The sequence below is a fragment of the Indicator indicator genome, unplaced genomic scaffold (assembly GCF_027791375.1).
Source record: "Indicator indicator isolate 239-I01 unplaced genomic scaffold, UM_Iind_1.1 iindUn_scaffold_213, whole genome shotgun sequence".
In the NCBI taxonomy this organism is placed as follows: Eukaryota; Metazoa; Chordata; class Aves; order Piciformes; family Indicatoridae; genus Indicator; species Indicator indicator.
This window is the reverse complement of record NW_026539288.1, coordinates 3,580-17,530: the sequence shown is the minus strand read 5'-3', so window position 1 is coordinate 17,530 and position 13,951 is coordinate 3,580. Positions and strand designations below refer to the sequence as shown.

At 55.7% G+C, this 13,951-nt stretch overlaps 3 protein-coding genes across 3 annotated transcripts; all 3 read right to left on the bottom strand.

Annotated features, from left to right (window-relative positions):
* Positions 1-456: 456 nt before the first annotated feature.
* Positions 457-4,793, bottom strand: LOC128980490 (hemoglobin subunit rho). Its single transcript, XM_054398960.1, has 5 exons — positions 4,075-4,793; positions 2,723-2,896; positions 1,923-2,049; positions 1,577-1,799; positions 457-698 (listed from the first exon to the last, which is right to left on the bottom strand). Exons 3-5 carry the CDS (start codon positions 2,012-2,014, stop codon positions 570-572), a joined length of 444 nt encoding a protein of 147 aa, XP_054254935.1. The 5' UTR covers positions 2,015-2,049; positions 2,723-2,896; positions 4,075-4,793; the 3' UTR covers positions 457-569.
* Positions 4,794-6,057: 1,264 nt separating this feature from the next.
* Positions 6,058-7,670, bottom strand: LOC128980488 (hemoglobin subunit beta). The gene is made up of 3 exons (XM_054398958.1): positions 7,456-7,670; positions 6,884-7,106; positions 6,058-6,299 (listed from the first exon to the last, which is right to left on the bottom strand). The coding sequence occupies exons 1-3, from the start codon at positions 7,545-7,547 to the stop codon at positions 6,171-6,173; spliced, it is 444 nt and encodes a 147-aa protein (XP_054254933.1). The 5' UTR covers positions 7,548-7,670; the 3' UTR covers positions 6,058-6,170.
* Positions 7,671-11,832: 4,162 nt separating this feature from the next.
* Positions 11,833-13,574, bottom strand: LOC128980487 (hemoglobin subunit beta-like). Its single transcript, XM_054398957.1, has 3 exons — positions 13,362-13,574; positions 12,889-13,111; positions 11,833-12,073 (listed from the first exon to the last, which is right to left on the bottom strand). The coding sequence occupies exons 1-3, from the start codon at positions 13,451-13,453 to the stop codon at positions 11,945-11,947; spliced, it is 444 nt and encodes a 147-aa protein (XP_054254932.1). The 5' UTR covers positions 13,454-13,574; the 3' UTR covers positions 11,833-11,944.
* Positions 13,575-13,951: the final 377 nt, after the last annotated feature.

Genomic DNA, 13,951 nt, shown 5'->3' with positions numbered 1-13,951 from the left:
TGGCCCTGGAGGGGTGCCCAGGCCTGTGCCAGGCTGCCCAGGGCAGTGGTGGAGTGCCCCTGGCTGGAGGGGTTTGGCAGGTGTGGAGCTGTGGTGCTGAGGGCCCTGGGGTGGTGGTGCTGGGGCAGTGCTGGGCTCCATGCCTTGGTCTCCACCATCTCCAAGTTCTTCTCCCACCTGAAGGATTCTGTGACCCCCAGCAGCCCCTTGGTGGGGGAGGACCACAGCAGACACCTCCCTGGTGGCTTCCCCAAGGCAGCACTGGCCAGGAGGGGACACCAGGGAGCACCACAGCCTTGAGGAAGCTTTTCTGGAAGCCACCAGGGGTGACCAGGACCATGACTGACATCAGGCACTGACAACCCCAACCCCCCTCCCCCCCTTCCTCCCACCCTCCAACTCCTCTTCCTCCTTCCACCCCAGAAGCAACCAGACCCCAGAGGTGATGCTGGGAGACCTTTATTGAGGAGGGGGTGAGAGCTCCAGCAGGAGCTCCAAGGACATCTCCAAGGGGCTGGGGGTGGAGCAGGGACCTTCTCCCCCAGGCAGCTGAGGGGGGGAGGGGGTGCTCAGTGGTACCTGTGTGCCAGGGCGTGTGCCACCACGGTCACCAGCTTCTGCCACACTGCCTGGCAGGCAGGGCTGAAGTCCTTGGTGAAGTGGGCAGCAAGGACAACGATCAGGATGTCCCCAAGGAGCTGCAGGAGGACAAAAAGGGAGGAGGAGTTGGAGGTTGTTGCTGCTCTGCCAGCCCAGGGGGCAAGGAGGGGGCAGAGCCAGGCTGGGGGAGCTCTGGAAGGGACATCCTGAGCTGGGAGACCTCCTGGTGCGAAATCATGAGGTGGGAGACCTCCTGCTGGGGGTACCATGAGGTGGGAGAGCTCTGGAAGGGACATTCTGAGGTGGGGTTTGAGCAGGGGACACTCTTGGAGGAGGGTTTGTGATCTACATGCACACAGCTTCACCAACCTCCCCACCATCTCCCCAACCCACCCCTGCCCTGCCTTCAGCCCTGATCATCATCTTCTCTGAGGGCTTCTCCCCTCATGGATGTTCTCCAGCTCCTTGATCTCCTTGCCTCTAGGTCCTTCTTCTCTCCCTTTCCACCCACGGGCTGAGGTTCCTTGACCTGCCTTCTGACCTTGACTTCACTTGACCCTTCCTTCTCCTCCTGGAAGGACTTCACCCTCCTCCTCAAGAAGCTTTGGAGCTCCAGGGCTGGAGATTTCTCCACCTCCACCATTCCCTGGAGATGCCTCCAGCGTGCTTCTCTTGCTGGAGGCTCCATGACCTCCTCAACACTTCCTTCCCCACCCCTCTGCCTCTTCCAGCTCCTGATGGACCTTCCCCTGGCCTTGTTTCTTCTGTCCCCACCCAGCTCTCCTCCCAACATCTTCTCCCCCCACTGCTGCTCTCCTCACAATGAGACCTTTCAGGGTGGAGGTCCCCAAGACCATCCTGCAGGAGCCATCACCTCCCTCCACCAGCCAAAGGAAGTGCCCCCAGGTGCTGCTGGTGGAGGCAACCCCCATGAGACTCCAAGGAAGGAGCTCCAGGGTCTCCAGGCAGGACTCACCCTGAAGTTCTCGGGGTCCACGTGGAGCTTCTCACAGTGCAGCTCTGACAGCTTGGAGTAGGTGGCTTTGATGTTGTCCAGGTTCTTGATGGCTTCCCCAAAGGAGGTGAGGACCTTCTTGCCATGGGCACGGACCCTGGGGTTGCCCAGGATGGCAGTGGGGCTGGAGAGGTTCCCAAAGGAGGAGAAGAACCTCTGGGTCCAAGGGTAGACGATCAGCAGCCTGCAGGGAGGAGGCCACAAAGGAGAGATGGAGATGGTTAGAGGCTGCCAGGAGGGGTCCTGGTGGTGCCTCTGCCCCCCAGGGTGCCAGCTGAGGAGATGCCCACAGCAGCTTGGAGCTCACCTGGCCAGGGCCTCAGCACCACATTCCTCCACGTTGACCTTGGCCCAGAGGCTGGTGATGAGCTGCTTCTCCTCAGCTGTCCAGTGCACCATGGTGGCTGCTGCTGAGCTGGTGGCTTCCTCAGGAGCTGGCAGGAGGAGGACACAGGAGGCTTGGAGCTGAGTTGCAGACCCCCAGGCTGCTGCTGGTGGCTCTTTTATCCTCCCCCCACCAGCAGCTCCTCCCCAGCCCAGGGGTCATTGGTTGGGGAGCTGCTGGGGGGTCCCCCAGCAGAGCAGGGCAGCAGGAGGAGGGTGGTCAGGGTGTGGCAGCTGGAAATGGGGCCTCTTGTCCTGCTGAGGGCAGAAGATTGGTCCCAGGCCCCCTCTGGGCAGGGTCAGGTCTCCATCTGACCTGCCAGATAGGGACCTCTCTGTGGAGAAAGGGCTGCCAGAGTCACCATGGGATGGGCCAGCACCAGCCCCCCACCAGCTCCCCAACCTCCCCAGCTCCCTAACCCCACCACCCCCACCAGCTCCCCAACCTCCCCAGCTCCCCAAGCCCACCAGCTCCCCAACCTCCACATCTCCCTAACCCCACCAGCCCCCCATCAGCTCCCCCACCAGCTCCCCAAGCCCACCACCCACACCAGTTCCCCAACCCCACCAGCTCCCCAACCTCGTCAACCTCTCCTTTTTTCTGCCTTCTTCATCTCTTCCATCTCCCCCAACCTCTCCATCACACTGAGTTTGGATGAGACCTTCAACTCCAAACCCCTGACCCATTTTTCTCCTGCCTTTACCCAAGTTGGTTGCTCTCACCCCTCAGCCTCGCTGAGGTTCTTCATCTCAGCAACTCCAGGAGGAAAAGAGAGTCCTGGGGAGAGGCTCCAGGCTGTGGTCTCCAGCCAGAACCTCAGCCCTGGGCTGACAAGTGGCTGGAGAGGACACCTGATGGGGAGAGCTGGAGTGAGGGACACGGCTGGGGGAGAACTTCTGGAGTGCAGAGAAGAAGAATCATGGAATGGGTTGGGTTGGAAGAGAGCTTGGAGATGACGGAGTCCAAGCATGGTCCCAGCACTGCCCCAGCACCACCACCCCAGGGCCCTCAGCACCACAGCTCCACACCTGCCAACCCCCTCCAGCCAGGGGCACTCCACCACTGCCCTGGGCAGCCTGGCACAGGCCTGGGCACCCCTCCAGGGGCACCACTTGGTGCTGAGGGCCAAGCTGAAGCTCCCCTGGCACAACCTGAGGCCATCTCCTCTTGGCCCAGCCCTCAGGAGCAGCCCTTGAGCCCCAGCTGGCTGCAAGCTGCTCTCAGGGAGCTGCAGAGAGCCACAAGGTCTCCCCTCAGCCTCCTCTGCTGCAGCCTCAACCCCCCCAGGGCCCTAATATTAATTAGCAGGATTGTTAGCTCTATTAATTACTATTAGCAGGGTCATTACCTCTATTTATTATTATTATTGTTGTTATTAATGTTCTTAGCCAGGGTATTTATCATTATCAGCTCTATGGCTTATTGTTATCAGGACTATTAGCTCTATTGTTTATTATTATTTATTATTATTAAGACTACTAGCTCTATTATTAATTAATTATTACCATTGCTAAGACTCTTAGCCACAGTATTTATCATCATTAGCCCGATTATAGCTCTTTTTATTAATCATTAGCAGGACTATTAGCTCTGTTAGTTGTTACTGTTAGGAGGGCTTTTAGCTCTATTATTTATTTTTATTTTTATTATTAAGACTATTAGCCACATTATTTATCATTATTAGAAGGAGTATTGCCTCCATTAATTATTATTAGCAGGATTACTAGTTCCATTATTTATTATTAGAAGGATTATTAGCCCCATTAATTACTATTAGCAGGAGTATTAGCTCCATTAATTATTATTAGCAGGATTATTAGCTCCATTAAGTATTATCATCAGGATTATAATCTCTATTAATTATTATTAATGGAGCTAATAATCCTGTTAATTATTATCATCAGTATTATTAACTCCATTAATGAATATTAGCAGGATTATTAGCCCCATTAATGATTATTAGCAGGATTAGTAGCTCCATTAACTCTTATTAGCAGGATTATTAGCTCCATTGATTATAATGTCTATTAGCAGGGCTGTTACCTCTATTATTTATTATTAGGAGGACTCTTACCTCTATTATTAATTATTGTCATTATTAAACTCATAGCCATCTTATTTATCCTTAGCATGACTCAGCTCTACTCTTGATCATTATTACCAGGACTATTGGCTCTATTATTTATTATTAAGAGGACTTTTAGCTCTGTTATATTATTATTATTATCTGTATTATTTCATTAGCATGACTCAGCTCTATTAATTATTAGCAGGACCCTTAGCTCTATTATTTATTATTAGGAGGACCCTCAGCTCTATTATTAATTATTAGGAGGGCTAGTAGCCTTATTATCAATCATCAGCAGCCCTATTAGTTAGTATCAGGAAGCCTCCTATCTCAATCACTAATTATTAGCTCTGTTCTTAATCACCAGCAGCATTATTAGCTCCTTTATTCATTGCCAGCAGGGCTATTAGCTCCCTTATTAATCAGCAGCTCTATTATTTATCATTAGCAGGACTTGTGTCCTCCCCTCCTCCTCCTCCCCCCAAGCAGGTTGGGACCTCCCAGGGCCCAGCAGGAGCTGACAAACAAGGTCTGGCCCGGGGCTGATAGCAAAGGTCCTTATCTGGAGCCTCCTCCACCCAGCAGCTGCTCGGCCACCATGACTCAGCTGCTGCCTCACAGCCTTCCTCCAGCAGCCTTCACCTGGCTTCTCCTCTTCCTCCCCTAAATCTCCTCAAGCCTCACCCAAAAGCATCTCAAGCCTCCCCAAAAACCTCCCCATATCATCTCAGTTCTCCCCCAAGAACCCCCAAATCCTCTCAAGCCTCCCCCAAAACCTCCCAAAATCCTCTCAATTAAGACCAAAACCATCTCAAGCCTCCCCAAACCCTCCCAAGATCATCTCAAGGCTCCTCAAAAACCTCCAAAACCTCCCCAAATCATCTCAATTAGCCCCAAAAAGCATCTCAAGCCTCCCCCAAACCCCTCAAGATTCTCTCACTCCTCCCCAAAACCTCCCAAGAACATATCAAGCTTCACCAATGAACCCCAAAATCATCTAAATTATCCCCAAAATCATCTTAAGCCTCCCCCAAAACCTCCCAAATTCACCTCAAACCTTTCCAAACCCTCCCAAGATCATCTCAAGCCTCCTCAAAAAACTCCAAAACCTCCTCAAATCATCCCAAAATCTCCACCAAAACCCCCCAAATCATCTCAATTATCCCCAAACCATTTCAAGCCTCCCCCAAACCCCTCAAAATTCTCTCAGTCCTCCCCAGAACCTCCCAAGATCTTGAGCTTCACCAAAACCCCCAAAATCATCTCAGTTATCCCCAAAACATCTCAAGCCTCCCCACAACCCCTCACCTCCAACCTTCTCTAGGTGACCTCCAAAGGCCGATCCCACCCCAAAGAAAAGGACCCAAAATGAAGTTTTTCTGGAGGGAAAAATTCCTTCTCAAGTTTGAGGCCACCTCCATCCTTCTTCAGATGACCTCCAAAGGCCAATCCCACCCAAAAAAAACTCAAATCCCACACAGAAGGACCACAGGAGGACCCAAAATGAGGATTTCTGGAGGGAAAACTTCCTTCTCAAGCTTCTCTAGATGACCTCCAAAGGCAAATCCCACCCCAAATAAAAGGACCCAAAATGAGGTATTCTGGAGGGGGAAAAAAAAAAAACTGCTCAAGCTTGAAGCCACCTCCAACCTTCTGCAGATGACGTCCAAAGGCATATCCCACCAAAAAAAAAAAAAAAAAAAAAAAAAAAAAAAAAAAAAAAAAAAAAAATCAAACCCCACACAGGAGGACCACAGGAGGGCCCAAAATGAGGTTTTCTGGGGGGAAAAAACCTTCTCAAGCTTGAGGCCACCTCCAACCTTGTCCAGGTGACCTCCAAAGGCAAATCCCACCTCAAAAAACTCAAAATCCACCCAGAGAAAGGACTCAAAATTATTTTTTTCTGGAGGAACAACCTCCCAAGCTTCCCCCCAACCACCAAATGCCCACCACAGCCTCCTCCCACCCAACCCCTTCCATCCTGCCACAGACACGAAGGACTCAGTAGAGGCTTGCCAAGGCTGAGCTTTATTTGACTGTAGGAAGCTGTGGGCTCCAGAGGAACATCTCAAGGCTGCTGGAGGCCCTTGGCCACCTTGGATCTAGTGGTACTTGCGGGCCAGGGCGTGAGCCACAGCACGGACCAGCTTCTGCCAGGCAGCCTGGGCCTCAGGGGTGAAGTCCTTGCCGAAGTGGGCACCCAGGACGATGATCAGGATGTCACCCAGGAGCTGGGGGGACACAGAGCAAAGCAGGAGAGGTGGTGAGCAAGGAGGGGAGGAGGGGGTGAGGGAGGAGGAGATGTGGCTGAAAACAAGGAGCAGAAAATGTGGTTGGGAGAAAGGAAGAGAATTTGTGGTTGAGGAAGGAGGAGGAGATGTGGAGCTCCAGCACCTCCATGCTGGTGGTGACCATGCAGGAGGATCTCCACAGGTGTGCCTCTAGATGCTGCCCTTCACCCAAAGCATCTCCTGCTCACCTCCCCTTCATCCTGGCTCCCACCCTCCAGATGTCCTCGCCATAACCACCACCATCCCTCTCTCTCTTTGGGCCTTCCTCCCCAAGCTGCAGGTTGCTTCCTTGCCCCTCCTGTGTCTTCCTCTCTACCCCAGCCACCAGCTCCTCTTCTGTCCCTCTTCTTCATCTCCTCAACCACTAACTCCTCTTCCCCTTCCTCCCCTCACTCCCCAACCCCTCTTCCTCCCACCCCAACACCTCCAAGCTGAATCCCTCCCATGGGTTAGTGGGAACTGAGGGGCAAGGGGAGAAGCTGCCCCATGGAGCCAGGGTGTGGTGGAGGAGGAGGAGGACTCACCCTGAAGTTCTCAGGGTCCACGTGCAGCTTGTCACAGTGCAGCTCAGACAGCTGGGCAAAGGTGCCCTTGATGTTGTCCAGGTTCTTCACAGCCTCTCCAAAGGAGGTCAGCACCTTCTTGCCATGGGCATGCACCTTGGGGTTGCCAGAGATGGCAGCGGCACCAGAGAGGTTCCCGAAGGAGGCAAAGAACCTCTGGGTCCAGGGGTAGACAATCAGCAGCCTGGGGGGAGAGAGGAGATGGTGGTGAGGAGAGGGAAGGCAGGGGGTGGAGGGGAGGAGGTGTAGGGAGAGGAGGTGGAAGGGAAGACATGGAGGCAAGGAGGTGGAGGGAGAGAAGTTGGAGAAGAAGGGAATGAGGGGAGGAGATGGAGAGTAGGAGGTGGTGGGGAGGAAGTGGAGGGAGGAGGAGGTGGAGAGGAGGGTATGGAAGGGAGGAGGTGGAGGGAAGGAGTTGGATGGCAGGAGGTGGCTGATGGTCCTCAAGAGCACAAGTGAGTGGTGCCAGGAGTGGTTCCTCTTGCCCCCCGTGGTGCCAGCTGAGGAGATGCCCACAGCAGCCTGGCGCTCACCTGGCCAGGGCCTCGGCGCCGCATTCGGCCACGTTGACCTTGCCCCAGATGCTGGTGATGAGCTGCTTCTCCTCGGCTGTCCAGTGCACCATGGTGGCAGAGGTGGTGCTGGGTGGTCACAGAGGTGGTGCTGGGCGGTGGGCAGAAGGTGGCTGCTGGCAGGGACAGAGCAAGGCTGAGCTCTGGCTCCACAGGAGATGGCAGCTGGGCTCTCCAGGCACCTCCTTTTATCTTCTCCCTTGGGCTCCTCCTCTTCTTCCTCCACCCTTCCATTGGCTGGGCCACCCCAGGAGGGAGGCAGAGGAGGGGGAGAGAGGGTTGGGGGGCAGGGGGGAGGTGGCATCAGGGTGGGGCTGCAGGGCAATGGGCCCAGAGCCAGCAGCAGCAGTAGCAGGAGGCTGATCTGCTCAGCTGCCCTCCTCCTATCTTTGCTTGCCAGCTGCAGGGAGGATTTCTTGTGGCCTGCCAGGGGCTGGGGCCAAGCTGGGGAGGGTCTTTGGAGGGGGTCAGGGGGGGATGGGACTTGGGGGGGATGGAGCAAAAGTAGACGTGGGTAGAGTCAGGTTGGATGTGAGGAAGAAATTCTTCCCCATGAGGGTAGTGAGAGCCTGGCACAGGTTGCCCAGGGAGGTGGTGGAAGCCTCATCCCTGGAGGTTTTTGCAGCCAGGCTGGAGGTGGCTGTGAGCAACCTGCTGTGGTGTGAGGTGTCCCTGCCCATGGCAGGGGGGTTGGCACTGCCTGAGCCTTGAGCTCCCTTCCAAGCCTCACAATTCCATGGTTCGAGGACTTAGCTCCACTTCTGGTCTCCAGGAAGCCCTCAGAGGAAGCTTTGGAGCCTCCAGGATCATGGAAGTGGTTGGAGCATGGAGTGCCAGGTGGTGCATGGATGGCTGTGGAGCAACCTGAGTGCATTGAGCATGGAGTTGCAGGAGCTCCAGCAGGGTCTAGATGGCCATGGAGCAATCTGACTGCATTGTCCATGGAGTGCCTGTGGCCAGCTGCCCTCCTCCTGTCTTTCATTCCTAGCTGTCTGTGGATTGATCTCCACCTCTGGCCTCCAGGAAGGCCTCAGGGGAAGCTTTGGTGGCCCTCAGGTCAGAGCAGAGCATCCTGGCTGCAAGGTTGAGGGCTTGGAATGGGTTGGGTTGGAAGGTAGCTGGAAGCACCTTCCAGGTGCAGGTCCAAGCCCACTCCTCCTTAGTCCCAGCTTGCTGAAGGCCTCCTCCAGCTTGGCCTTGGGCACCTCCAGAGGTGAGGTGGCCACAGCTTCTCTGACCAAGCCCCCCCAGGCTTTCAGCCCCACCCAAGCCCTTGGAGCTCTTGGGGGCTGCTGAGCTCCCCAGGGGGGTACCAAGTGTCCTATTCCTGCAGCACCTGCCAGGCTTGGCCTTCTCCTGCTCCTATCATAGAATCATAGACTCACAGAATCAGTCAGGGTTGGAAGGGACCACAAGGCTCATCCAGTTCCAACGCCCCTGCCATGGCCAGGGACACCTCACACTACAGCAGGCTGCCCAGAGCCTCATCCAGCCTGGCTGCAAACACCTCCAGGGATGAAGCCTCAACCACCTCCCTGCACAACCCATTCCAGGCTCTCACCACTCTCATGGGGAAGAACTTCTTCCTCACTTCCTCCCTGAATCTCCCCACTTCCAGCTTTATTCCATTCCCCCCAGTCCTGTCACTCCCTGACACCCTCAAAAGTCCCTCCCCAGCTTTCCTGCAGCCCCCTTCAGATCCTGGAAGGCCACAAGAAGGTCACCTCAGAGCCTTCTCTTCTCCAGACTGCACAACCCCAACTCTCTCAGGCTGTCCTCAGAGCAGAGCAGCTCCAGCCCTCTGCTCATCCTCATGGCCCTTCTCTGGACACCTCCCAGCATGTCCATAGCCCTCTTGGAACAGAGGCTCCAGAATTGGATGCAGTACTCCAGGTGTGGTCTCAGCAGATCTGAGCAGAGGGGGAGAATCACCTCCCTGGCCCTGCTGGCCACACTTCTTCTGCTGCAGCCCAGGCTCTGCTTGGCTCTCTGGGCTGCAAGTGCTCCCTGCTGGCTCCTGCTGAGCTTCTCCTCCCCCAGCACCCCCAAGTCCCTCTCCTCAGAGCTGCTCTCCAGCCAGTCCCTGCCCAGCCTGCATTTGTGCTTGGCATTGCCTCCACACAGCTGCAGGACCTTGCACTTGGTCTTGTTGACCCTCCTGAGGTTGGCTTGTGCCCAGCTCTGCAGCCTGTCCAGATCCCTCTGGATGGATCCCTTCCCTCCAGCCTGTCCAGGTCCCTCTGGATGGATCCCTTCCCTCCAGCCTGCCCAGGTCCCTCTGGATGGATCCCTTCCCTCCAGCCTGTCTGCTGCACCACACAGCTTGGTGTCATCAGCAAACTTGCTGAGGCTGCACTCAATGCCTCTGTCCATGGCACCAACACAGATGTTGACCAAGCCTGGTCCCAGGACTGATCCCTGAGGGACTCCACTTGTCCCTGGCCTGCACTGGGACATGGAGCCATTGACAGCCACTCTTTGGGTGCAGCCATCAAGCCAGTTCTTTATCCATCCTGTGGTCCACCCATCAAGCCCATGTGTCACCAGTTTGGAGAGCAGGCTGTGGTGTGGGACAGTGTGGAAGGCTGTGCTCAGCTCCAGGTCAATGCCATCAGTTGCTCTCCCCTCATCTATTAATGTTGTGACCTTGTCACAGAAGGCCACCAGGTTTGCCAGGCAGGATTTGCCCTTGGTGAAGCCCTGCTGACTGTACCCAATCACCTCTTCACTATTCTTCTGTCTCAGTAGTGCTTCCAGGAGGATCTGCTCCATGATCTTACCAGGCACAGAGGTGAGACTGACTGGCCTGCAGTTCCCTGGTTCTTCCTTCTTCCCCTTTTTGAAAATGGGAGTAATGTTTCCCCTTTTCCAGTCAGTGGGGACTTCCCCAGACTGCCAGGACTTTTGGAATATAATAGAGAGGGGTTTGGCAACCTCCTCTGCCAGTTCTCTCAGTACCTGTGGGTGTATCCCCTCGGGTCCCATGGACTTGAACACTTTCAGGTTCTTCAGATGATCACCAACCTGATCTTCATTTATGATGGGCAGTTCTTCCTTCTGCTTCTTGCCATTAGCTTCCATGACTATTCCAGGAGTGTGGCTGGAGGCCCTTGCAGTGAAGACTGAGGTAAAGAAGTCCTTGAGAACCTCAGCCTTTTCCAGGTCCCTTGTGACCATTTCACCTGTTTCCTTCCTGAGGGGGCCCACACCTTCCCTAGGCTTCTTTTGACCATTCATATACCTGTAGAAATTCTCAGTGTTCCCTTTGACCTCCCTGGCTAGATTCAATTCCAACTGTGCTTAGGCTTTCCTAACAGGTCTCTTGCTGCTCGGGCAGCTTCCTTACCTGTCCCCATTCCAGCTGTCCTTTCCTCCACTCCTTGTAGAGCTTCCTTTTAAGTGACAGTGTGTCCAGCAGCTCCTTGCTCATCCAGGCAGGCCTCCCAGCATTCTTCCCTGCTTTTCTCTTTGTTGGGATACATTGCTCCTGGACACAGAGGAGGTGGTCCTTGAATACTGAGCAGCTGTCCTGGGCCCCTCTTCCCTCTAGGGCTTTGTCCCACGACCCTTTGGCCAGCAGATCCCTGAAGGGATCAAAGTCTGCATGCCTGAAGTCTAGGGTCGTAAGCTTAGAATATGTCCTCCTGGCTGCCCTGAGGATCTTAAATTCAGCTGCTTCATGGTCACTGCAGCCAAGGCTGTCTCTGAGCCTCACATTGCTTACCAGCCCTTCCTTGCTGGTGAGAACAAGGTCCAGCATAGCACCTTTTCTTGCTGGTTCCCCTACCATTTGGAGGAAGCTTGAGGACACCTCCAAGCCAAGCTCGGGCACCTCCAGCCCCACTCTGGGCTGGCAGTGAGGATGGCTCCAGCCCAGGGGCAGGAGCTGGCAAAGAAGAGCAAAGGACAGCAGCCTGTGGCCTCCCTCTGGGATCAGCTCTCAGCCCCTTTGGCTCCAGAAGACCTCTGGAGGAAGTTCTCTCAAGGGGAGGGCTCTTAGTCCTCAACCTGCAACCCCCTCCCCCCAAAACCATCTCAAGCCTCCCCCAAACCCAACCCCAAATCATCTCAGTCCTCCCCAACCAGCCCCCCAAGCCTCCTCACAGTCTCCTGGCCTGCAAGCAAAGGAGGTTCCATGAGTGGCCTCTCCAGGGCTTCCTCATGCTGCTAGCTCACCACAGGAGGAGCTGAGGCTTGAGGCCACCTCCAACCTTCTCCAGGTGACCCCCAAAGGCCAATCCTGCCCAAAAAAACCCCACCCAATGAGACCTCATTCCCCCCAACCACCAAATGCCCACCACAGCCACCTCCCACCCAACCCCTTCCATCCTGCCACGGACACGAAGGACTCAGTAGAGGCTTGCCAAGGCTGAGCTTTATTTGACTGTAGGAAGCTGTGGGCTCCAGAGGAACATCTCAAGGCTGCTGGAGGCCCTTGGCCACCTTGGATCTAGTGGTACTTGCGGGCCAGGGCATGAGCCACAGCATTGACCAGCTTCTGCCAGACAGCCTGGGTCTCAGGGGTGAAGTCCTTGCCGAGGTGGGCACCCAGGACGATGATCAGGATGTTACCCAGGAGCTGGGGGGACACAGAGCAAGAGCAGGAGAGGTGGTGAGCAAGGAGATGATGGGGATGAGGGAGGAGGAGATGGAGGTGAGGAAGGAGGAGAAGTTGGGTTTGAGGAAGGAGGAGAGGATGTGGATGAGAGCAAGGAAGAGATGTGGGTGAGGAAGGAGTAGATGTGGCTGAGGAAGTAGGAGAGGATGTGGATAAGAGCAAGGAGGAGAAGATGTAGTTGAGGAATGAGGAGATGTGGTTGAGGAAGGAGATGTGGGTGAAAACAAGGAGGAAAAAATGTGGTTGGGAGAAAGGAAGAGAATTTGTGGTTGAGGAAGGAGGAGGAGATGTGGCTGAGGGCAAGGAGGAGGAGATGGGGAGCTCCAGCACCTCCATGCTGGTGGTGACCATGCAGGAGGATCTCCACAGGTGTGCCTCTAGATGCTGCCCTTCACCCAAAGCATCTCCTGCTCACCTCCCCTTCATCCTGGCTCCCACCCTCCAGATGTCCTCTCCATAACCACCACCATCCCTCTCTCTCTTTGGGCCTTCCTCCCCAAGCTGCAGGTTGCTTCCTTGCCCCTCCTGTGTCTTCCTCTCTACCCCAGCCACCAGCTCCTCTTCTGTCCCTCTTCTTCATCTCCTCAACCACTAACTCCTCTTCCCCTTCCTCCCCTCACTCCCCAACCCCTCTTCCTCCCACCCCAACACCTCCAAGCTGAATCCCTCCCATGGGTAGTGGGAACTGAGGGGCAAGGGGAGAAGCTGCCCCATGGAGCCAGGGTGTGGTGGAGGAGGAGGAAGTTTCCTTGGTGAGGAGGAGGAGGAGGACTCACCCTGAAGTTCTCAGGGTCCACGTGCAGCTTGTCACAGTGCAGCTCAGACAGCTGGGCAAAGGTGCCCTTGATGTTGTCCAGGTTCTTCACAGCCTCTCCAAAGGAGGTCAGCACCTTCTTGCCATGGGCATGCACCTTGGGGTTGCCAGAGATGGCAGCGGCACCAGAGAGGTTCCCGAAGGAGGCAAAGAACCTCTGGGTCCAGGGGTAGACAATCAGCAGCCTGGGGGGAGAGAGGAGATGGTGGTGAGGAGAGGGAAGGCAGGGGGTGGAGGGGAGGGGGTGGAGGGAGAGGAGATGGAGGGGAGGGGGTGGAGGGAGAGGAGATGGAGCGGAGCGGATGGCAGGGGTGGAGATGGATGGCAGGAGGTGGCTGATGGTCCTCAAGAGCACAAGTGAGTGGTGCCAGGAGTGGTTCCTCTTGCCCCCCGTGGTGCCAGCTGAGGAGATGCCCACAGCAGCCTGGCGCTCACCTGGCCAGGGCCTCAGCACCACATTGCTCCACGTTGATCTTGCCCCAGACGCTGGTGATGAGCTGCTTCTCCTTGGCTGTCCAGTGCACCATGGTGGCAGAGGTGGTGCTGGGTGGTCACAGAGGTGGTGCTGGGCGGTGGGCAGAAGGTGGCTGCTGGCAGGGACAGAGCAAGGCTGAGCTCTGGCTCCACAGGAGATGGCAGCTGGGCTCTCCAGGCACCTCCTTTTATCCTCTTCCTTGGGCTCCTCCTCTTCTTCCTCCACCCTTCCATTGGCTGGGCCACCCCAGGAGGGAGGCAGAGGAGGGGGGGAGAGGGTTGGGGGGCAGGGGGGAGGTGGCATCAGGGTGGGGCTGCAGGGCAAGGGGCCCCGAGCAGGAGACTGAGCTGCTCAGCTGCCCTCCTCCTGTCTTTGCTTGCCAGCTGCAGGGAGGATTTCTTGTGGCCTGCCAGGGGCTGGGGGCAAGCTGGGGAGGGTCTTTGGAGGGGGTCAGGGAGGGATGGGACTTGGGGGGGATGGAGCAAAAGTAGATGTGGGTAGAGTCAGGTTGGATGTGAGGAAGAAATTCCTGCCCATGAGGGTAGTGAGA